General features: G+C 40.3%; 1 protein-coding gene across 6 annotated transcripts in view; it reads right to left on the bottom strand.

Moving 5' to 3' along the window:
* Window positions 1-1,136: 1,136 nt before the first annotated feature.
* Window positions 1,137-25,897, bottom strand: part of MAPRE2 (microtubule associated protein RP/EB family member 2) — a 148,941-nt gene continuing 124,180 nt past the window's right edge. For all 6 annotated transcript variants that reach the window (XM_039527376.1, XM_039527377.1, XM_039527373.1 and 3 more), the window contains 3 exons: window positions 19,446-19,585; window positions 14,095-14,253; window positions 1,137-2,103 (listed from right to left, as the gene is read on the bottom strand). In XM_039527376.1, coding sequence (XP_039383310.1) covers window positions 2,032-2,103; window positions 14,095-14,253; window positions 19,446-19,585 — 371 coding nt within the window. In that variant the 3' untranslated portion in view covers window positions 1,137-2,031. The remainder of the gene's footprint in view (window positions 2,104-14,094; window positions 14,254-19,445; window positions 19,586-25,897) is intronic.

Below are 25,897 nucleotides of genomic sequence, written 5' to 3'. Positions count from 1 at the left end.
TATTTTATATCCTTATAAAAAATCCTCACTTTTTAATTTGCTTTATGTATAGGATTTTAATTGAAACCAAGCAAATCAATTAAGCTAAAAATAGCAATGAAAGTGCTACATTGCAGGGTACAGCTCTTTCACCACCTATTACTGGGTAGGAAGTGAGGTCAATGCTGGGGTCAGGGCCAGAAAACTTTCAACCCACAGGGACTGGATACTATGCTGCTGAGCTGAGGGAGCAATTGAGGAAATGGAAACACCTGTTCTAATGTTTAAAGGTATTTTATGTACTGGCTGTGGTATGAAACTCAGTAGGAGTGATTGATCACATTTAACTAAATTAGATTAACTTTGCTGCAAAAGATTTGAGAATTGAAGATTTTTTTTTTTAAATTAAAAAACCTTCTGCTTCAGTATAAATTTAGTACTGGAGCTTAATCAGTAAAGCAACTCCATAAAGATTTAAAAAGGTACACCATTCAGAAGGTTTTATTGAGCTTTTCAGTGATGGTAGCCTGGGATAAGACTTTTCCTTGTGCCTACCAAATCAAATAACTGAAGTCATAAATTTAGAATTAAGAAATAAAGTGATGAAGCCAGGAACACCAAGTGTAAAAGAAAGGCAATACTGATTCAGAAATAGATCAAAAATGTGCAATTTTATGATTTTTTAAAAAATAAGGAATGCTTTAAAATGTATTGTATGCTATATTTCTGCCTATAAAATGCCATAATTTAGAACAGGATAACAAGGACCCTAATTAAGTCTCTAAATTCTGGTTCTGCACTGGGCCAACCTATCCAGTAGTAAGGTCAGTCAGCCTGCAGAACTGTTTTTGTCCCTTGCAGGTGATCCCCTGCTAATGTGTTCTTTACCTCTAACAGGACTTCTGGCTGGTTCACTAAGCATGCAAACTGGCCTAAGCACCAATGGGGAAAATATCCTTCAATCAGTATTCAAATAATTTCATGTTTAAAAGGAGAATCTCTTAAGCGTTTCAGGACTGGTTCTGCAGCTGGCTTGCTGCAAATCAACTTTGGACATGCCTAGCCCCAGTAAGGAAGTCTTCCTCTTCCATATGTGTATGGCCAAGGGGAGAGGAAGCAATAGGAAAGAGGAATGGTTGACCCACTTGATCCTCATTTGTAGGGGTGGCAGGCAGAACACAAGATCAGAGATGGCATTCTGCAGCTGCAAGAGAGAGGAGATTGTTGTCTTCCGAATCAGCACGGAGCTGGAGGCAGCGACAAAATTTCTAATAAATACAGGTCCTTCAAAAGAAAGCAGCAGGGAAAGCTTCTGTTGAAAAGTCAGGAAATTCAGAGGACTTTCCAACAGTTAAGTAGACATGTATCTTCCAGAAATAAAAACATATCGTGCAGCTTTCTAACATGCTTTGGTGTAAAACACTCAGGGGGTTTTAAATCTTTATTAGGGAAACTGTTGCTTTGCTTTCTGTTTTGTGAATACAGGATAGGAACGATATGGGTCACATAAGCCTTTTCCCTCCACAACACACACCTCATCATTATAGCTTGAGTATGACTTCTAATGTATCCCTTTGTTCCAATTGTTTGACCAAATTTATGCCCCGAGGCAGATGTACTTGAAAATACCAAAGCACCACCAAGTGACAAACACATCTGTGGTACAATACTTCTTGCCACAAGAGATGCCAATATAAACATTTTAGAACAAATTACAAATGTATCATACTTAAGACAAAAAGAAAAAATAAATATCTATATTTTTTAAAAAGCGGAACAAATCTCAAGCAGCCAAGTGGTGAAGTTGCAGTGATGTACAGTAGGTGATGTAGCCCTACGACCTCTCAGGTAGACACACTGAAAGAAGACTTCTGCAAATGCATCTTGGCAAAATATGGGTACAGAATGCAGTGGTTTGCTGGCACTCGCTATGGTACATAAATGTTAATGGCAGACTGGGAGTGACTGGTTTCGAGTTTGAGGCCACACATGTTCCTTTCTCCAGAAGAAAGTTCCCACACAGAATGAAAACTGTCAAAGATGTTGGACAGGTCAGTATTCTTCCTGCGGCTGGGGCTGTTCATGGACCTGCTCCTCGCCTTCATGCTCGTCTGCGTGGCTCTCCTGCATGTTTAAAAATAAAAAAATAAAAGACTTCAACAGAACACACTCCTGATTTGATCTATTACCATAGCACTTAACCTACTCTATGTTTTGGCTTCTAATTTTCATTCAAGTATGAGGACAACAGGTAGCCACAATTTCAAGCCTACCAAGGCAAGACATCTGTGTTGGACACTCCCACGTCCCCTTTATTCTCAATATCCAAACTATTTTGCAAGTATGTCTGTTTAATGTAACGGGATGAACCTTTGGGACTAAGGGGTTAATATTGGAAGAATTTCATTTCCAGTACAAAAGACACTTGTTCAGTGGAATAAATGGTAGGTAACATGACTCATAACAGTTTTATGGAAAAATAAGTTTCAGAGCACTTTGGGAGAGCTTTTCTTTTTTTACTTAAAGACTCTGAAAACTGGGATAAGACCATGTTTAATACAGTCTGCTGCAGTGGCCTGTGGTACATGATTGTGGTAAACAAGTTAAAACTGCACAACTGGTCTTAGAGAACAATTCAGACAAATCCACTTGAACATGAGCTGCAGCTAATAGCTTGGGAAACAACAGATTCATCATGGAATTACATTATAATTAGGGCTGTCAAACAATTAAAAAATTGCAATTAATCATGAGATTTAAAAAATAGTTGCAATTAATTGCAGTTTTAATTGCACTGTTAATCAACAATAGAATACCAATTTACATGTAATATAAATATTTTTGGTTTTCTACATTTTAAAATATATTGATTTCAATTACAACAGAGAATACAAAGTGATCACTTTTTATTTTTATTACAAATATTTGCACTGTAAAAAATAAACAAAAAAGTGTTTTTCAATTCACCTCATACAAGTATTGTAGTGCAATCTCTTTATCATGAAAATGCAACTTACAAATGTAGAAATTATTATTTTTTATATAATTGCACTCAAAAACAAAACCATGTAAAACTTTAGCGCCAACAAGACAAAGCATGAAGGGGCACATAAATGTTTAGCATATCTGGCACGTAAATACCTTGCAATGCCGACTACAACAGTGCCATGTGAATTCTTGTTCTCACTTTCGGGTGACATTGTAAGTAAGAAGAGGGCAGCATTATCACCCATAAATGTAAACAAACTTGTTAGTTTTAGCGATTGGCTGAACAAGAAGTAGGACTGAGGGGACTTGTATGAGATGAATTGAAAAATACTATTTATTTTGTTTATCTTTTTTTATACTGCAAATATTTGTAATAAAAATAATATAAAGTGAGCACTGTACACTTTGTAATCTGTGTTGTAACTAAAAATCAATATTTGAAAATGTAGAAAAACATCCAAAATTGGTATTCTATTATTGTTTAACAGTGCTATTAAAATCGCGTCTTTTAAAAATCTAGTTAATTTGTTTTATGTTAATTGCATGCATGAAGTATGATAAATTGACAGCCCTAATTATAACAGATTAACTCATTTACTAGTTAATACATGGATTTTATTTTAACCAGTTTGTGCTTGATGGGAACTAGGATTATTCCTCCCAAAATGCTGTTGATTTGAACAGCATTAAGTGACATATTGTTTCTATGAATGGGCATTAAAGAATAGGTAGTTTATCTGTAAGCTAGAGTTTGATAAGGGATGTGGCCAAGTGGCTAAACGAAGAGCTCCTGATACATATTCCCTGATTTGTCATTCACCTACCCTGGTCAAGTCTCTTAAAATTCAGTGGTGGCTCATAAGAGTCTGAGCAGTGTTGCCAACTCATGATTTTACTGCAAGTACCCCAATATTTGCTGTTTTTCATAAAGCTTCAGTTATATCATTACACAAGTACCTAGGCTTAGGCTGAAGAAAAAAAAGTCTAGCCTTCATGGCTAGAAGCTTGAAAGGCTCAAAAGCCAGAAAGCGCATTTAAAAAGAACCCAACATTTAAAAAATTCTCATGATTTTTTGGGCCTGACTCATCACTTTTGAACATTTAGGGTTGGCAGTAATATTATCCAAACTTAGGAGAGAAAGGAAGCACCATACCCACAGGTGCAATACTCTCTGGGCACTGGGAGCAGCACTGGCCAGAACAGTGCGCTACCTTTTGGAAGAATTTTCCCCAATGCAGTTCTGAGGATGCTTTGGGGGCAGGGCCTCTGTGGCTGGCTAGCACAGATGGCAGATCTAGTTTTTCTTCCTTCTTTCCCCTACAATACAGTATCGCTGCCTCCTGCAGAGGTGCACTAGGGAGCAGATTTTCTTATCCTTCCCCGGCCCAGCAAAACTAGGGGTATGTCTATGGGTATGGGAAATACAGTCTCGTGTTCAAAACCTGGATGCACTTCAGGAAACAGATATTTTTATTTTCCCTAGTTGTTTTAGTCACGATTCTGCTAACCTAAATCAAACTTTAAAAGGATACCTAAACTTTGTTGGGAGTTTTAGTTAATCCACCAAATGCACCTTAAGAATAATTAAATAGAAAAATGTATTTATTTTCTTTGAACAAATCTCAGTTCGGCATTCATTGACTTCACTGGCTCCTGTTAGTGACACTGTCTGACCTTTTTCGTGTTCCCATTGACTCTAGCACCATTAAAAGCTATGCTTTGTCTCAGCAGATTTCATCATTCTGGAGAATGATTTTACTGAAAAGATCCTACACAGTTCATCCCTGCCCTACATTAGTGATAGCTAGCTGACTACGAATAAGGGGTAGGGGGGACAACTTTGCTTAGCTGCCATTCAAGTTGCACCATCAATAATGCAATACCTCTGCAGGACCTGCTATCTCCAGACAATTTTTATTAGATGTGATTGGTGTAAATAACTCTCCAAAATGGATATTGTTAATTTTCAAATTTAGAGGCTGGGGGGAATAAACGGGGGAGGAGGGAGGGGAAGAGTCTGATGGAGAGAATTTGAGGCTTCTCAGTTTAATTCAAAGCAGGCTATGCAATAAAGTGTTTCCATTTTAGCAGGTTAACTATATGTTTCTAGAGAATAGGGGAGGCAGAATAAGGTTTTTTACATTTGGTGTCAATGCTGAGTTGGTTTCCAAGAGTAGGAAAATTCCAAATTGAACAAACTGAATCATTCTTCATTTAGGAAGCTAAAGGAAAAGCAATTTTCAGGCAGATACCAGGTGTCGATCCTGAGAATTATAGCTTAACACTTCAGGACCCCTTGGGAGAAGTGGCCTTATTACATATATTATTGGTACATCAGGCCAAAATGGCTTTTAACATTAATATTAAACAGCCCATTGTCACAGATAGAATTTAAAGGGTTCGAGACTTATAAAACTTTAGGACTACATTAAGTAAACCCGGGTTGGGAGCTGTACATACGAGTTCCCGCAGTACAGAGACACAGCAGCCTCAACTTTCCCCATCTATCTACAGTTACACATGAGACATCTCATGTAGGAATGGTCCTTTTCCAATGGGAAATTAAATAAAAACAGAATGATACACAAAAGTCAAAATATTAGCACTGATGCTCCTAGTCTTGGGTGTTAAAGTGACCTCCTTGTGGGTTTGTCTGATAAGATGCCAGGGTAAATTAAAATCAATGATTTTTTTTAAAAATCAGCTTTCCTCATTATTTAAATTGGATTTTATATAAGCTAAATACAGGGTTAGTTTTTTTTTTAAAATACACTATTTAAAATTAAATTTGAAATTGACAACCTATTGTCAAAACTTATTACAATCTTAAAATTATTTAATTTAAACATTAAAATATTAAGCAGTACATGTTTGCTGCCAAATTTTAAAGACAGTCAAAACCACTGTACTGGTAGATGTCACCTGAGTTTCTTGAAGTGCTGAACCAGTTTTTGACAGCGGTAGCCTCTTTTGCCGGTAGAGACAGAATATCTTCTTCACTTCAGTTTATTCAACTAGTTCAATTCAAAGACTAGTTTATTTCAAGTTAAGAAAGCAGGTGGGAGTTAAAAAAAGCAGGAAAGCTTGTTTTTCCTTTACTAATCTGTGTATAAAAGCTAGATATGAGAGGATGAGATCTATAAATTCTAAAATCTTGAAGGACATAATGACCAGAAACAATTAGTTCAATTTACTAACTACAGGTTCTTAATCAATTAGTTTTAAATGCAAAACATGTTTTGATAAACCTTTTTTGTCTTACATATCCAGCATATTTAAAGCAGTTTTATTTAATTAAAAAAAATGCTGGTTTTGTGCATTTTTAATTGCATTTGAATTTCCATCCAAATAGAGCAGTGGTCCCCAAACTATGGAGGGAGCCTGGAGGGGGGGCACGGAGGAATGTTTGGGGATCGCATCACAGGGCTTGGCCAGCCCCCATGGGAGAGAGGGAGGGAGTGCCACCCAGCCCTGCTCTGCCCCCAGCTCCACTCCGCCCCCTGCTCTGCCCCAGCCCAGCTTCAACCCCAGCCGCAGCTTCACTCTGCCCCCAGCACAGCTCTGCCCTCATTCCCTCTTTGTTCCCAGTCCAGCTCTGCCTCTAGCTCCAGCTCCTCCCGCAGCTCCAGTTCTGCCCCCCGCTCCACCTTCAGCCCAAGCTCTTCTGCTGAGGAAGCCTTGGCTGTGCTGAAACGGAGCGGGAGTGTGGACAGAATCTATTACTTGTAAGGAGGGGCGTGACAGGAAAAGTTTGGGCACCACTGAAATAGAGCTTAACACAAACAACAAGCAAAAATTAATGTATATAATTGCTTAAATAAAAGTGCATAGATATCCCCCTGAATAACACAAACACCAGATTTAATGTAAGGACTATATTAGTTGCAAATCAAGATGTGTTAATGATTACCAAGCAACAAAAATCAACTTTCTTCAGGAAAAAGAACAGGAGTACTTGTGGCACCTTAGAGACTAACAACTTTATTTGAGCATAAGCTTTCATGGGCTACGAAAGCTTATGCTCAAATAAATTTGTTAGTCTCTAAGGTGCCACAAGTACTCCTGTTCTTTTTACAGATACAGACTAATACGGTTGCTACTCTGAAACCTTTCTTCAGGAAAATAACTAAAAAGTATGAATATAAAACATGATTTAAATCAATGATTTAAATCACGTTTCATGGCTGCTGATTTAAATCATGATTAAAATCAGTTATTTGAATAAATTTGATTTAAATCAATCCACCCTGACTTGCAGATTTTTATAAGAGGCATCAGTTAGAAAATACAGCATATTATTATAAACTAGTACATACTGATCTTGTACATGTGCTAGGGAAAGCTGCTAATCATGAGCTAAGAACTGGCTTGGGAACCTACTCTGACTCTGAACAGACTGGTGGTCTTCTGTCTGCCTGAGGAATGGTTTCCTTGGGCTGGAAATGGCAAATTCTCCCCGCGCCCTGGCCACTCCTGAAGAAGTTCTGAAATATGGGCATTAATTTCTCAGTTTAGACAGTCTGTACCTATACAAATGAAATAGGAAAGTCAGACTTTCACTATGCACAATCACTTTGGGACTGTATAGTCTATTTCAACAACACCTCTAAAAAGCATTTACTTCTAGCTTATATCATAGGATTGTGTCACCTCAGGCTTCCCTTAACAGAGATGCTAGCTTTCCAGCTGTGAATAACCTGACTCTTCAATCTATCTGACTCATACAGTGAGCCATCTAACTGCTCAGGTGTGACTGCAGGCAAAGTCAGGTATTATGAAGCCCAACTACTTCAGAAATGTCTTTCAATAGGAGTTTCTTTCTGAGGGACTGGAGCAGTAGGGTGCTAAAATTTACTAAGTTTAGACAAACTGCTTGAGAACCTTGAGCTGAGTGACTGACAGGGATAGATATGTACTAAAGCATTTAATAACAGCAAGCCTTTAGCTTCCATTGAATTGCAAGAGACTAGACTATTTAGGAGAGAGAATAGAAGCAGCAAATTTTTCGCTACGAGCCAGAATTGCATGGCTCAGGGATTCATAATTGGATATGAAGCCTTTCACCTCTGGATTACAAGACTGAATTACCCCAGTTCAAAAGTGACTGAAAGCTGCTAGGCTAAACAGACTATCAAATGTTTTACTTGCTAACTGAAGTCTCAGTTCAGTTCTCAGCAGATCCATGTCATAAGCCAGGGGTAGGCAACCTATGGCATGTGTGCCGAAGGTGGCACGCGAGCTGATTTTCAGTGGCACTCACACTGCCCGGGTCCTGACCACTGGCCTGGGGGGCTCTGCATTTTAATTTAATTTTAAATGAAACTTCTAAACATTTTGAAACCTTATTTACTTGACATACAACAATAGATTAGTTATATATTATAGACTTCTAGAAAGAGACCTTCTGAAAAAGGTTAAAATGTATTACTGGCACGCGAAATCTTAAATTAGAGTGAATAAATGAAGACTCGGCACACCACTTCTGAAAGGTTGCCGACCCCTGTCATAAGCAATACATTTACTAAAAAAATAATGACCCAGTATCTGTCTTTCTTAAATGCTCCTGCGACTTTGCTGAAGTCTTAAGTCTTTCCTCTCCTCAGCACTCTGCCTCTTCACCTATCTTTATATCCAGCTTTGTTCTTAAAGACATAAATAAATGATTTTTACTTGCTAATATTATTTAATTTTTCTCTGGGTGATCTGTTTGTATTCCCTTCAGGTCTTTGTTACTGAGTAAAAATTCTTATAAACAAAGACTTAACAAACCAAAAAGAAAAAACAACACTTCCAAGTTGGTGCCTGTCTTGTCAATCTCAGCAGAGAAAGTCCACTGACTGGAAGCTGCTTTATTCGTACCCTAAAATTGTTATCTCCAATTCAGTACAGAGGCAACGTAGAGAAGCTGATAAAGCCACTGACCATGTTGTGCCTTATGGATTATTTATAGGGCTCCAGGTCTGTCACGGAGGTCACGGAAGTCACAGATTCAGTGACTTTCCGCAACCTCCGTGACTTCTGCAAGCAGCTAGTGTGGATGACCCCTGGGCCAACCAAGCAGCTGGCCCTGGGACTGCTGCTCAGGTGGCCTTGGGACAGCAGTTCGGGTGGCCCACCAGCCAGACAAACAAATTGTTAGGCAAATTGTTAGGCAAAAGTCAACAATTGTTCGGCATAAAGAACAAACTGCTAGGCAAAAGTTAATATGGTTTCTGTAAAGGGCAATCATGTCTTACTAATCTATTAGAATTCTTTGAAGGGGTCAACAAACATGTTGTCAAGGGGGATCCAGTGGACATAGTGTACTTATTTCCAGAAAACCTTTGACAAGGTCCCTCACCTAAATTGAGTTGTCATGGGATAAGAAGGAAGGTCCTTTCATGGATTGAGAACTGGTTAAAAAAGACAGGGAACAAAGGGTAGGAATAAATGGTAAATTTTCAGATTGGCGAGGAGTAACTAGTGGTGTTCCCCAAGGGTCAGTCTTAGGACCAATCCTATTCAACTTATTCACAAATGATCTGGAGAAAGGAGTAAACAGTGAGGTGGCGAAGTCTGCAGATGATACTAAACTGCTCAAGATAGTTAAGACCAAAGCAGACTGTGAAGAACTTCACAAAGATCGCACAAAACTAAGTGATTGGGCAACAAAATGGCAAATGAAATTTAATGTGGATAAATGAAAAGTAATGCACCTTGGAAAAAATAACCCCAACTACACATACAATATGATGGGGGCTAATTTAGCTACAACTAATCAGGAAAGAGATCTTGGAGTCATCGTGGATAGTTCTCTGAAGGCGTCCACGGAGTGTGCATCGGCAGTCAAAAAAGCAAACAGGATGTTAGGAATCATTAAAAAAGGGATAGAGAATAAGACAGAGAATATCTTACTGCTCTTATATAAATCCATGGTATGCCCACATCTTGAATACTGCATACAGATGTGGTCTCCTCATCTCAAAAAAGATATACCGGCATTAGAAAAGGTTCAGAGAAGGGCAATTAAAATGATTAGAGGTTTGGAACAACATGAGAACATAAGAACGTCCATACTGGGTCAGACCAAAGGTCCATCCAGCCCAGTATCCTGTCTACCTACAGTGACCAAAGCCAGGTGTCCCAGAGGGAGTGAACCTAACAGGTAATGATCAAGTGATCTCTCTCCTGCCATCCATCACCACCCTCTGACAAACGGAGACCAGAGACACCATTCCTTACCCATTCTGGTTAATAGCCATTAATGGACTTGGGTCCCATATGAGGAGAGATTAAGGAGGCTAGGACTTTTCAGCTTGGAAAAGAGGCCACTGAGGGGGATATGATAGAGGTATATAAAATCATGAGTGGTGTGGAGAAAGTGAATAAGGAAAAGTTATTTACTTGTTCCCATAATATAAGAACTAGGGGCCACCAAATGAAATTAATGGGCAGCATGTTTAAAAACAAATAAAACTAAGTTCTTCACACAGCGCACAGTCAACCTGTGGAACTCCTTGCCTGAGGAAGTTGTGAAGGCTAGCACTATAACAAGGTTTAAAAGAGAACTGGATAAATTCATGGAGGTTAAGTCCATTAATGGCTATTAGCCAGAATGGGTAAGGAATGGTGTCTCTGATCTCTGTTTGTCAGAGGGTGGAGATGGATGGCAGGAGAGAGATCACTTGATCATTACCTGCTAGGTTCACTCCCTCTGGGGCACCTGGTATTGGCCATTGTCGGTAGACAGATACTAGGCTACATGGTCCTTTGGTCTGACCCGGTATGGCTGTTCGGAGCACCAGGCCTGGGGGCCACAGAAGCAGAAGCAGGGATCCGGCTCCGGGACTGGCCGGAGCACCCGCTGCTCGGTGGCCTCCTCCCCGGTGCTGATGGCTCTGGGCTGCCTCTGCCCCCGCAAGAGAAGGAATTTACTTAGGGGCATGGTCGTCCTTCGGCATACACAGCATATGCGGCTGTGTCGGGCACTCAAAAATTTGGGGCACCACTGGGACCACAGGCGCCAACTTCTCATCTTGCCAGGGGGTGTTCGCCACCCCCCCACCTCCACTCCAGGCCCTGCCCCCACTCCACCCCTTCCCACCCCTGCTCCACCCCGGCCCCGCCTCCTCCCCGAGCACACCCCATTCCCGCTCTTCCCCCTCCCTCCCGGAGCTTGAACGCTGCGAATCAGCTGTTTGCTGCACTCAGGAAGTGCTGGGGGGCAAAGGGGAGCAGTTGGTAAGCCCTGGGCCACCTGGGCGAGAGGTGCTGGGGGTGGGGGGGAGGGGAGGAGAGCCTGGCACCAGTGGGTGCTCTGCACCCACTAAATTTTCCCTGTGAGTGGTTCAGCCCCGGAGTACCCACCCATGGAGTCTGCGGCTCTGACTGGGACAGCAGGTAAGAGCGGGTTGGCTCCCACACACACAGCACGCACTGCAGTCTCCTTACTAGGCAGAAGGCAGGGGTCATATTCACAGAGCCAACCTAGGGGCACCAGTATTCACAGAGCTGAATGCACCAGCATAGGGGCACCAGTTTAATAATACTGCCTAGGGCCCCATAAATCCTAAGGACGGCCCTGCTTAGGAGGTAGCTGATCTGAGAGGTGAGCTCCAGTCTCCAGTGCTGTCAATTCAGAATTTTTCACAAGAATTAAGTTTATTTTAAAAAAAGAGCTATTAAAAATAGGGATTTGTCAGTCCTGAATAAAAACAGTTGGCATGTCTGAATAGGGCATGCTCTCTAGAAAGAATACAATATATGCCTGTAAAATTACAGCTTAAATGAACCAGGGCATGTGAGTGCTACCAAAAGGTTACTGGAAATATGAACTGAAAACAAATTTAAGTCAACAATGATATTTCAAGCATGAGGCCTTTGCCAGGAATGATTTGTACAGTTTGTTCTAAGTATAACTTTTTGCTGAGGAGAGCCTCATGACCCTTGATATCTAAAATGCACCCTGGATACTAAGTTAACCCTTTTGCTTCACTGACAGCCCCTACACTCCAGCTCTTTCATTAGCAGTTTGGGACTTTCTGGGCCAGAGGTTAAACCAAAGCTGAATTTAGCAAGAACTTATTAGCAAGAAGCCAGAAATGCTGGAGCTGCTTGTAGCTTTGGGAGTTGGGGCTCTCTTTCATTGGGGCTCAGGAAATCCTAACTGCACTTACCAAGGGATTAGCTTATAAAATGCTCAGCGATAGAGAGAAAATTTAACTTGGAGATGAGGAACAGATTCACTGCACAGGCAGAAAATGGAACTCAAAGGCAAGCCAAGGAAAGAGAAGAAATTGCAAAAGAAAGAGTAGGTAAGCTATGCAAGTACCCTCTCCACTGTTAGCATCAGTGCACCTAGATCTTCGCTCTAAGTGCTAATGCGCTGATGTCTTGCCTCAGTAAACCAGCACTGAGCACTGAAGAGCTAAGGAGAAAAGACACCCAATAAAGCAAGGGGCTCAATTTTCCCGTTGCAGAATATGAATAATTCCGTGGAAGTTGTCTGTATCCAGATGTGGGAGAACAGGGCTGTAATAGTAAGATGAAACCCATAGACTCTGCTTGGTCACAGACTTCAGGTGAGGATGCACTGTATATGCTAATGTTTTTGTGCAGCTATTAGTTTATGACATTCCTAGTGGGGAGGATGGAAGGAACCAGACAAAGGGCTCAGAACTATGGTCTGAGGTAAGATGAATTTTGTGATGTGTTTTGCCAATAATGAAAGCTAAAGAAAAGGGAGTCAACAAACATTCTTTAGCTGGGAAGTCGCTTAACAATTCGAGCCAACAAACAGATGTGATAGGGATATGGGGAGAAGGGATTTCTCTGGCTTCCCTTTACAAATAAATCACTGTTCTTGCATCCAGACATTTCCTTTGACCACTATATATGTGCAGTTCCTATGACTTTGCTCATATGTCTGGTCAAGTTTTTTTTTAAAATGTGTGCTCCTATCACTATTGAAATACTGGTTTGTTCCCTAAGGAAACCTCCATGTATCCCTCCCACTTCCAGTCAGTTTTAGCTGTGTGTGGCCATCAAGATCATAATTACAATTTTCAAGTTCTTGATAGTGTTTTTAAAACTACACAAGGTAAATTACTCTAGCTTTGCTTTTAATGACCCAATAATCTTATCTCAAGACAACTAAACCAACTACTACTGAAATTATCGTCTGAGAATAGGTGCTAAATAAGGAAGTGCTAACAAAACCCTAGTACCAGTGAGAGTATGTTGATGCCAATACATTCTGGAACCAAAGCTACGATCCACTGGAGACTGAGGGGTGAGGTGCGTCCATGTGCGTGGTGTCAATCTTCAGAGTAGTGTACACAGGGATTTAGCTAACATGAATGGGAATAGTTCCAACTAAATTCTCATGGAGTCATTACCCCTGAACATATCCAAGGAATTTAGTCAGTATCCTTTGTCAGACCTCTTCTTCCTGCTCTATTAAATGTTTACAGTGCTATGTCTATAATACTAGTGAGATTCTTGCTTAATCGTCCAGATAAAATTATTCTGAAATACTGGTAGACTGAAAAGGACAAAAGATTATTGGGTTTTGTGCACTGAAGATTCTGCCTACAGCAACAGGACAAAAATGCTAAATAAAAAAGCAAATATGTTCCTTGTACCAGAACTAATCACAGTGTATACAGTGTGCATGTGTGCAAACCTGTGAACGTGTCTATACGGTCTTCAATTTAATATTCTGAGATATTTAGGAACCTCTATATTTCATCATATTTATGCAATCTGATTTTCAAGAACATGTCAAGGTACAGGATTACAAAGCAGAGGCAGGAACAAGAATATATGAAAATACTTCAAAATGCTTATGACGTCCCCTTCTGTTTCAGATTAACATCTCAACAAAATTAGAGCACACAGAATTTCACAAGTGCGCTAAAAAGCTATCAGCCCCTTCAGTGCATTCACCAATAGCAAAAAACTATTGGTTTCTAGATGCAAAGTGTTTTTTTAAATTGACATTTGTTAAAAAGACTAGGTTGCAACAGGCTGTGCTGATCTACCTAGAGAACTTGACCCAATACAGTGCCAGTGATTCTTCAAATGAAATTAAGCCTGTTTGTTTTCATTAAGGAAATGCACGAGAATAAAGAATATCTTGCACTTACATGTTCTTCTGAAGCATAAAGGACTTCCATTAGCCTTTGGACAAGGTCATTATTTTCTTGCCCATGTTCTTGGCAGAGAAGTTCAATCTCCCTTAATTTTCCAAAGTAGAAATCCCTTTCCTTCTCCACACCTTCGAGTGCAAGTTTTAATGTATGTACCTGTAAATAAAACATACATGTTCCAATAACAGGGGCACAGCATATGCCCTCTGTGAGATAGATTATGAGTGGGCTTTTCCTACAGAACAGGACAGTGCACAACAGGCATAATCTTAATATATATACTTTTTTACAACTCTTTAAATATAAGGTGTATTTAGTAGTTGTTAAAGGTGCCAGATTGTCTGAATAAGGATATCCTTTTTCACCGAGCAGTATAGGCAAAGCAGTGTAAACTTCCCCATAATACCCATCAATGCACCTCAACCCTGACCCTAGAGGGACCATTTTTACAGAATTGTTCAGTGCTGTGGTAATACATAGCAATAGCAAGCTACAATGACAGAGTGGCTCTGGATCTATGAATGAAACCTGGCTCCTGTTGAGACTGCTATAAGTGCCATGCTGTGCCATTTGTGATGGCAATTAACACAATATTCATTATGGCCGCATTTCTACTTCAACTGAATTAATGTACATTTGTTGTAGGTATTGTTTATCCTAAAATTTATCTACTCCTTAAAAATATTTAGTTTTGTTTCCTGATATTTTTTTTTTTAGTTTTCTGTCAATCCTGCCTTGGCAGAATAATAATTAGGTGACCTAATACATTTTTTTTTTAATTTTTGAGCGCAAGTACTGTGTGTGGCTGCTTATACCTTTCTTCACTTGTTTAGCTGGTCTGGTGCTGGGTTTCAGAATTCTCTTATGCTGGCATAAAATGTAGTGGTAGTTCTGAAATACCAGCTTTCAGGTGGCTGATCCAGGTGCTTCTTGATGGGGTTCTCACAACAAATTTTTTCATGGCCTTAGAGAGCGGCCATCAACTCTTGCTGGTGGCCACTTTAACAATTTTTCCTAAAATACTTATTTAACTTTAGGAAAAACAAATAAATATGCACATAATCATGTCCAAATCATTGTAATGTATTTAGGTAGGGTTTTTTTTTTGTTGCAAACTCAACAATAAATACAATTGTCTCTATTCTATACTGGACCTACACAGAATAGAAACACAAGGTGCTTTTCATGTTCTCTTTTGTTGTGGTGGTGGTTTCTTTTGCTTTTTTGGTTGCTTTTTTTTATTAGACTTGCTAGCTAGTAAGTCTGCTCCTGTGAAAAGTGATATTTGTATGTTTTATATATAGAAGCAGACTTGCTAGCTAGCTGGCAGGCAGCAAAAAGTGATATTGACAAACAAACATTACTTTCCACAGCAGATTTACTCATCCTTGGCAAGCTGGAGGACAAATTAAGCCCTGGATGGAGAGGTGGGTAGGGAGGCATTGAGGGCCAGGGGTGATGGAAGGGTGGTGAGCCCAGGGCCAGCACCCACCACCATGCAGCTGGGGCCGGAGTTGCAGCTAGTACCCGAAGCCTCACAGCTGGAGCCTGTGGTCTGCCACCCCAGAGCTGAAGCAGGAAGCCCGAGCCCCAGTGTTCCCAGGAAGGTCGCGAACTCAGACTGGCTGGCTGATCCTCTGGCATTTGTGGCTCCAGAGTGGGGCCGGGCTGAACCCCTGCTAGCAGCCTTGGGGGATGAGCCACTGTACTATTCCCGCCCCGCCTCCCCCTCCCACCATTACCGCCCAGGAGGCTGTGGCCACAAGAAAAGCCCATGATGGCTGCATGAGACAAAAGCTGAAACTGCTTGAGTTTCAAAGTAACTCTCTTAATTGACACCTGTACATGAGAATCTAGTTCCAATATACACTTTGGCAGCTTTGTTTCACCACTATACCTGTTGCACTCATTTGCTAAGCACTCATTTATGGTTTATCCTGACTGTATTAAAATAACAGGTTTCACATAAACTAGAACAGAGCCCTCAAATACTTTTTGAAAGAATAACTTTATGTGAACGAAAGTCAAATTACAAATATCTTAGCTGCTGTATACTTAACTCTACAATAACATGTTACCACTCCATTGGTTTTATTGGGATATTATGGGAAGACAACAGCAGAACAGGCACAGGTGAGGACCATTAAGGGTAGCATTGCCCAATGGTAAATACACGGGTTTCCTTATCATATTCAATTCAAGATGGTGAGAACATCAAACCTCTAAGTCAGTGGTTCTCAACCTTTCCAGACTACTGTTCCCCTTTCAGAAGTCTGATTCGTCTTACATACCCCAAGTTTCACCTCACTTAAAAACTACTTGCTTACAAAACCAGACATAAAAATACAGAAATGTCACAGCACACTATTACTGAAAAATTGCTTGCTTACTCATTTTTACCATATAATTAAAATAAATGGATTGGAATATAAATATTGTACTTATAGTTCAGTGTATAGAATATAGAGCAATATAAACAATTACTTGTTTGTATGAAATTTTAGTTTGTACTGACTTCGCTAGTGCTTTCTAGGCAGCCTGTTGTAAAACTAGGCAAATATCTAGATGAATTGATGTACCCCCTGGGAGACCTCTGTGTACCCCAAAGGGTACACGTACCCCTGGTTGAAAACCACTGCTCTAAGTCAGCAGTTCCTGAGACTCAAGTTATCTCTATAAAGAAATAGACTAAATTAACATTTTCAATAACCTGACAACATCAGCTACTAGAAAATTAGTGATGGTGTACCAAGAAGTTCCCTTTTGATAGTCCACCATACTAGAACACAAACCAGTTTATTTCCTCCACTAGTTAGTACCCCAAATAACAGAGTTGAAGCAATGACTACAGTCTAGCAAGTTCTGTTCACTCCATGTTATCATGGTTACATGGCTAGCTGCACCTTTGACCCCTTTTCTAGGTTCTGCGTGCACTCCATTCAGGCATCAGGCCTCATGCCTGAACCCTTCTCAGTGTGGAAGGGGAACTGGGCACTTTTGAAAGTCAGGCCACTTATTTAGGCTCCTAACCACAGACTTCAGTGCTCAACTTCAGGCACCTATAAGCATGGATATGGTGCATAATGTTTGAGGCCTGTTCTACATTTTTCCTACATACAGCAATCTAGTAGAGATGATTTAGTTTATAGTTTGGTTCATTATAGACTTTTAAAAAAATATTTACAGAAGATCCAATCAGGATCCAACCTCTGTTGTGTTTAGCCCTGTTCAAACAGGTACACAGTCTCTACTCTGAAGCACGAGGGCTGACAGCCTTTGTAATTCTGTCCTAGTTAGTAAAATTATGATTCAGGCCTGATTCTCATACCCACTAAGGGCCCTGTACAACATTTTAGTAGTGTGAAGAGGCCTCAAAGCAGATGTAAATGGAATTTATGCCTAATTTAAGGCCTCTTTAAGGTCAAATAGGTGTAAAGAATCTTTAGTGGAAATGAAAATCAAGTTCTCTATTCTTAATATAAAAGTCTAATTTTTAAAAGTCGTAGTTTAATCTTCAATAACATCCTGTAACAAAGTTCTATAGGTCACTGGTTCTCAAAGTGGAGTACACAGAGGTCTTCCATGGTACATCAACTTATCTAGATATTTGTCTAGTTTTACAACAGACTACATAAAAAGCATAAAGAAGTCAGATCAAATTAAAATTTCATACAGAAAACTATTTGTTTACACTGCCTATATAGTATACACTGAAATGTAAGTACAATATTTATATTCCCATTGATTTATTTTATAATTATGTGGTAAAAATGAGAAAGTCAACAATTTTTCAGTAATTATTCTGTGACACACTTATATTTTTATGTCTGATTTTGTAAGCAAGTAGTTTTTAAGTGAGGAGAAACCTGGGGGTACACAAGGCAAATCAGACTCCTGAAAGGGGCACAGTAGTCTGGAAAGGTTGAGAGCCACTGCTATAGGTTAGTCAATCACTATGTAAAGATATATCATTTTCTCAGTTGAAAAGGTATTTTGCCTTTGTGTTGTCTTCCTTCCAGATAGCAAAAGTATATTGACCACCACTACCACACTTCCAATTCTACTACAGATCCCTGGCACCCTACTATTAAACCTCTTTCCCTGGGGAAAATAAGTTTTTTTTTTAAATTATTCCTCCTATCAGAAGTTTTAATCCATAAGGACAGACTTAACTCACAAAATGTTACTGGATTCTTCATAACAGGGCAAAATAATTACCAAGATACCTTTTAAATTCTAAATATATAAAATCCATCAATTCTTCTTTCTTTCTAAATTCTCATGCAACATGTTAGAGGGACTAGAATTTTTCTTATAAACCATGCAGCTATGCATTCAAGTAAAACTGCAATATGCATATTCAAGTACAACTAGCTTTAAGGCAGCTCTCACACTGCAGTATGATTCACCCAAAATCATCCTTAGCATCTTTTTAAAATATGGGTACAACATTGGCCATCCTGCAGCCATCTGCTAGAGTTGCATTTTTGAATGACATCACTTTTTTGTTCATAGCTGAGCTATTCCATTTGTTAGATCCTTCACCACTGTGAAGTGAATATAATCCAGATTGAAATCGGAAGTTCATTTTTCAGTTCAATGTTTTGCTCTGTCTCAGTACTTTTACTATCAGTATAATCTTCAGTTTCATGACTTTTCATATCTTTCCTAGTGCTTCTGATTACTAGGGCCCTACCAAATTCACAGCCACGAAAAATGCATCACTGATTGTGAAATCGGGTTTCTCCCTGTGAAATCTGGTCTTCTGTGTACTTTTACCCTATACTATACAGATTTCACAGGGGAGACCAGCATTTCTCAAATTGGGGTTCCTGACCCAAAAGGGAGTTGCAGGGCAGCCACAAGGTTATTTTAGGGGGATCATGATATTCCCATGCTTGCTCTTGCGCTGCTTTCAGAGCTGGGTGGCTGGAGAGCAGTGGCTGTTGGCCGGGCTCCCAGCTCTAAAGGCAGCGCCCCACCAGCAGCAGCGCAGAAGTAAGGGTGGCAATGCCACACCATGCGGCGGCTCTGGCTTCAGAACAGGGCTCTTGGACAGCAACTGCTGCTCTCCAGCTGCCCAGCTCTGAAAGCAGTCACTGTCAGCAGCAGCATAGAAGTAAGGATAGCAGTACTGCAATCTCCCTACAATAACCTTGCAGACCCCCGACAACTCCTTTTTGGTTCAGGACCCCTACAATTACAGCATCTTGACATTTCAGATTTAAATAACTGAACTAATGAAATTTATTATTTTTAAAATCCTTTGCCCGTGAAATTGACCAAATAGGACCATGAATTTGGTAGGGCCCTACTGATAACTAATTCTGTGGTTAAAGCAAAGTTACCTGTTCACTGAGTTGTATGACTTGTGTTTCCAAATCTTTATCTGATTTGGATGCTGAGCTGCTTGGTGTGGCTTTTTTTGCTGACGATGGACGAGAAGGTGTGGACCCTGGTTTAGAAACTGGACTGGATTTAGCAGCACCTGAAAGCACAAGAATAAAATTGTTTTGAGAACACACTTTTAAAAATCAGATTTAAGTATTTATGTCCAGTGTAAGTATTATACTCCCAATAATTTTGAATTTTTACCTCTTCCAGATACAGAAAAAAAGCTATTTAATTTGTATATGCCCATTAGTGCTGTTACTTCCTGGTTGTAAGAAGAAAGATGATCACTTTAGTGCAAAATATTGAAAAGGAAAGTAAATACCATAACAAGAATGTTACTTTCAGTTTAAAAGGACAAAATAGCTCACTGATACTCAAAGAAAGGTGAATAAATAACGTAATTTCTTTAATTACTACTACTTTACAGTTTTAAAGATGACACTAGCAACAACTAAATCATTTAGCTTAATATTTAATATTTCTTGATTTTAAAAATTTAGTGGAGAAAGGCAAGTTAATTTAATTTCTGGTGATTTTATTTGTAAGTCTATCTGCTTCTATGGAGAAGAAACTAACACCATTACTTGTACAATCACACTGAAATTCAGCAGATGCAAACAGAATTAAATCCATCAGTGAGCACTTGGTTGCTGCAGTGGCCAAAAGATCATGTTTCTGATCAGCTTAGATGTGAAAAGCAAAGCTGATAATGTACCCAAATGTACAGCAACACTTTTTCCCACAGAAAACAGCACCAATACCAAGCACACATAGGTACTCTACTTTCACAAGCATCAAGCACGCACAAACGCTTAAATACAGACACAAGAAAATGTTGTGCTAGTGCTATCTTTATATGCACTTAGGGCTGACAACTGATATGGTACCCTTCCCTTCTCCATTCCCTTCTCCCCTCTCTTCTTTACGGTTTGAGTGATTACTAAAGTCCCAACCGGGCTCTAAGTTTACCATTTGTGGAAGCAGATGCCCAAGCTTCATGTACTGTAATGAGCAGCACCAACTCCCAAAGCACAGGACGTTCCACTCCAATTATTCTTCAGAAGAGACCACCCACTTAATGGTCTCTACCTAGCCTGCCATCCTAAACAGTCACTTATACCACATACTCCTAATTCTTGCCCCCCCGATCTTTACATGCACATACATTGTGATGTGATTACATCAATGTGGCCTAAGGTTACCAGTTTTTAAAAACAAAAATGCCTGGGCAGAATTAAAAAGCACAGATATGAACTCCCTAGATCTCTCTGCCAACCTGAATTATATTTAAGGCTTGAGGAGGAAAAGTTAGGCTTGTTAGGTTGCCTATTTTCCTTCAAGGAATGGAGTAAAGAGTAAAAACCTAAGAAACTAAAATAATCCACAAATAAGCTTTGATGTAGCAAGACTTCCCCATCCCATCACACACACTCCCACCCCCGCAAGATGCCCTCAGGCTTCTCGGTCAAGAAGCTCAAAAGCTGATTGGGAAGAACTGCAATGATCGGTGATTCAGTCCAGCTTGTTAGGTTCTTGTGATTTAGTCATAGGCTGCACTGGCTATTATACCAAGAGTTATCTTTTCTCATCACTTTATATTCTCTAGTGACTGCCCTGAGAGTATAAACAATTATACAGTTCATCTGCTTTTAGTGGACACCACTTTGGCTAAAATTCCACCATACTTTTTCATATTTGTTACAAATAAAATTATTGATACATGCAAACAGAAAGTTAAAACTCCAATCTGGCCAAAATATAGCATCTTCCATCCTGAAGTCCTTATAAGTTACATACATGGACCACATCACCCCTTGATAACAGAGTTCAGGTACAGTATACAGAGTTCGTAAAGATGAAATTTACACTGTTCGCATGCCTAAAATTACTTATTCTTTTGAAAGAGCACTTAGTATCTTGAGCAATAAAATTTGGCTCATGAGGCTAACATGAATCAATACACACCAACGGTGCCCTACTGCTTTTACACAAACAAAGCAGTAAGTCTTTTTGGTAAAGTACTCTGACTATAGAGTATGATCTTTAGTTACCGTTTTTTCCTTTGTCCAGGGGCAGCTCCAAGCCCCAGCATGCCAAGCGCGTGCTTGGGGTGGCATGCCGTGGGGGGTGCTTTGCCGGTCGCCGGGAGGGCGGCAGGCAGGCCGCCTTCGGTGGCACGCCTGCGGAGGGTCCGCTGGTCCCACGGCTCTGGTGGACCTCCCGCAGGTGTGCCTGCAGGAGGTCCACCGAAGCCGCGGGACCGGCGACCGGCAGAGCGCCATCCGCGGCATGCCGCCGTGCTTGGGGCGGCGAAATGTCTAGAGCCGCCTCTGCCTTTATCAGAGACCAGCAGATCTTTGTGTATAATCTTCACTAACATTTTCTCCAAGGGCCAGGACAATACTTTAAATACAAATGAAATCACAACTCATTAAAACAAATCTTTTGTTAGGATCCCAGCATCCTTCTCTGACATTTAAGTGATCCCTGCATCCCATATGACAATAAGCTTCATTTTTCATACAACACCTTTTATATACACATCATCACCATATATTTTACACAGGTAGAATAGGAATGCTTTCATCAGCGTTTCTAAATCTTACTCTTCGTAAGAGCCAGATAAATAATCCCCTCAGATACATGGTAAGTTTTTTAAAGTGGGAACAAGGGTGCATATTTTAAAAGCTAGGGCAAGGGCAGCCTGTTTCTTTTCCTTCTGGGCTTGTTTCCACTTAAGAGTTCAGCAAAAACATCTTGAAGATCAAGGTGTTAAAACATAAAGAAGGGCCATTTAAAGGAAACAAGCTGTGCAATTCCATCACTTGGGAGACATTCCCAACTAGAGGGTAGAATACCACCGTAAGCAGACTTTAACTAGGTGCAATCTCATTCTTCCTGTCACGCCATTCTGAGTGGGATTACAGGCAACATAGCCAGGTGGGACTAGCCACAGTGCATACAACTGGCTCAGATTGACCAGACTACTGAAAAACTGCTAGTAAAGGCAGTCTTCATGGAACCTGGAGCTCTACCTTTGTGTCTGTCTTCAAATGCACGTACTCAGCATATTTCTTATGGAAAGGATTAGGCAAGGGGGGAAAAATCCTCTTCATTTTCCCTGGAAAGATATTAGACCCTTTGCAGGGAAGCTGACCCCCTTATTAACAAACACTGCTTCATCAAACTTGGTACAGTGACTCATAAAACTTAAAAACATAAAGAGAAAAAGTAACAGAAAAGAAAGCTGAAGTTTCTAAGTTGCAAAAACAAGTCCAGTGCGTATCTTTGCAGACTAGTCAATCAGAGGACAGAAATGCAGCATGTGAAGAAGACAGGCAAGGCGAGTGTGATTAGAGTCACAGGTTAAAGTGAACAAAGGTTTTGAAAAGATTTGAATAGCTTGGAAAGAAGGAGTTCCAGAAACTAGTCACTTTTTCACTTCTATAGTAGGGTACAATGTACAGAATAATTAATATGCGCGCTAGTGTAGAAATTAGGTGGATACATGGTCAGATGTATAGGAAGCAGTAAGTTCATGTCTGTTTAACCCAAGAGGGCATTTCTGAATTGCATTTACAGATGAACAGGACACAGTAGAAGTGACAAGACAGTGCAATATGGACACACTTTGTCCAGTAATGTCTCGGGTTACAACATTCTAGACCAGAACACAATGAACGGAAGAAGCCACCCATTGAAAAAACAACACACACACACACGCGCGTGCACACACACACACACACACACACAATTAGATCGTTACCAGAAAATAATTGAATATGGCTTTTTATGCATATCAAGACCAAGGATCGAGGCTTATTATCTCCAACTGCAACCTACAATGGCAAAAACTAATACCATTAGAATACCAACTTAAAAAATGGTGGTATAACTTTAGGAATTAGTAATAGGGTCTGGCTAGGGACGTATCAAATTCATGGTCCATTTTGGTCAATTTCATAGTCATAGGATTTTTAAAATAATAAATTTCATGATTTCAGCTATTTAAATCTTAAATGTCATGGTGTTGTAATTGTAGGGGTCCTGGCTTTAAAAAAAAAGAGGGAGGGTGGGGGGCATTTCTGCAAGGTTATTATAGCAGTGGTTGCGGCACTGTTACTCTTACTTCTGTGCTGCTGCTTCTGGCGGTGCTGCTGCCTTCAGAGCTGGGCGGCTGGAGAGTGGCGGCTGCTGGCTAGGAGCCCAGCTCTGAAGGCAGAGCTGCCGCCAGCAACAGCGCAGAAGTAAGGATGGCATGGTATAGTATTGCCACCCTTACCTCTGCACTGCTGCCTGCAGAGCTGGGCCCTCAGTCAGCAGCTGCCACTCTCCAGCTACCCAGCTCTGAAGGCAGCACAGAAGTAAGAACAGGAATAACACGACCCCTCTAAAATAACCTTGTGATCGGCTCTGCAATTCCCTTTTGGGTCAGGACTCCCAATTTGGGAAACACTGGTCTCCCCTGTGAAATTTGTATAGTAGGGTAAGGGCTCGCAAAAGACCAGATTTCACCGGAGGCGGGGGACCATATTTCACAGTCCATGACATATTTTTCATGGCCGTGAATTGGTAGGTCCCTAGGTATGGGATGTGAAACATGTCAATCACTGGACAGAGAACATGGTGATATGACCAGAAGTTAACATCTGATGTTATACAGCCTGAGTCCGCCTCATAAAACTTCTAATCATAAGATCGCATGTACTGAATATGTGCAGAGAGCACGGACTGAACAGGCACAGTCATCTACCTACTCTCTCACCTCTAGATGTTCTCTTTCAATTGCAATTTGAGGCACCATAGTGGGGTGTTCTGGGAAAGCTCAGACTGTCTCCTGCCTGTGGTTAGAGATCATTTGATAACACTGCTCATATAGCATCTTTCACAAGCATAAGAGTTATTAAAGGACTATGCTTTAAAATATTAAGTCTATGGCTTTTTTAATTCCTTATGCTGAGTGACACTAAGCACTTCAGCCCCACTAACGTCAGCTGGAGTTAGGTATGCGCCTTACTGCTCAGGTTCAGGCCCTAAATGAACAGGATGTTCTGATATCCATAATCCGTAATGTAGTTTAAAAAAAGCTAAATAATCTGAGTGCTCCAGATGGCATGAGCTAGAGACAGCTGAAAATGAAATTTGAATAGAATTTGCTGGGCATCCTCTGCTAACTGAAAATCTTTTGCATTAAAGTAAGTTTTACCTCCACGTTTACTCTTTTGGTTTGGCCTCAGGGAAAGCCCCTGGGAGGAAATGAATTTCCAACAGAACCGTAATTTTATAAAAAAGTGTAACCGCTCCAATCCAGAACCATGATTAAATGCAATATTTCAGCCCAGACCATTTTTAATCAGTTAAGTACCTGTAATTTGGGACTCACAATGGGAAACCTTGATAGACTTAATAGCTGCACAACTGAACACTAGGAGTGCAAATACTGCACTTATTTACACCATTTTGTAAATCTGGAATAGCTCCATTAATTCTGTGTGGAGAGGTGCTATATTTTCCATACACAAATAGCCAACATGTTCTTCCAGTCTAGATGACTTATTTTAGCATGAGGATTCCAAGCCAGAATCCCATGGTACTGAGCAGTCACTCACATCCTCCATCTTGAGCTGCCCTCAACACTCTCCCCACCTCCCTTCATTCTCCCAGCAGACTGGCAAAGTCCTTACATTTAACGATGCAGTACACAGAAAATAGGATATCTCCTCAGAGCTGAATAGCAGCAGACTTCCTTCTTATTTCTTTATTGAGAAAGAGTATTTTACTTTCATTATTAATTTTTGTCTGTGCACTTACTCCAGCCAATGTGATTTAATTATTATTTATTTGTATATTATGGAATCCAAGGGCACCAATCAGATATCAGGCCCACACTGTACTACATATTCTCTGGAGAGATATGCAGCAAAGAGGACAGTCCCTGCCCCAAACAGCTTAACAAGACACATGCTCTGTGTATGTCTTTGTTCATTAATGTAGTTTTTATTGCCTCTGATCTCCAGCCTGCTCTATGTCAGCATGTTGTCCATTTTAACTATACATTTATTCGTTTGGGTAGCAGGGATATCTTGTTACCTGCAAAAGTACCAGGCACTTTGCTAGTGCTATGGAAATAAATAGCAATATCTATTATACATTCCTGTCTAGGCAGAAGTCCATGACAGTTTCAACTGTATTTTCAAAAGAAAGATTAATGAAAACAATTAAATGACTCCCTTACATATCATGTCATGTAACAGTTCCTTTCAATCATCACTGGCATATGAGGCATTTCATTATCAACAGATGGGATGCTAACAGGCAGTTTCAACTCCCAGTCATACAGGGTTAACTTTAGATGTTCAAAACTGACAGTTTGTTATGATTTTATGTTAGCTCACAGCTCAATTTT

Source organism: Mauremys reevesii, linkage group 2, assembly GCF_016161935.1.
Source record: "Mauremys reevesii isolate NIE-2019 linkage group 2, ASM1616193v1, whole genome shotgun sequence".
Taxonomy (NCBI): domain Eukaryota; kingdom Metazoa; phylum Chordata; order Testudines; family Geoemydidae; genus Mauremys; species Mauremys reevesii.
This window is presented reverse-complemented; position numbering and strand designations above follow the sequence as displayed.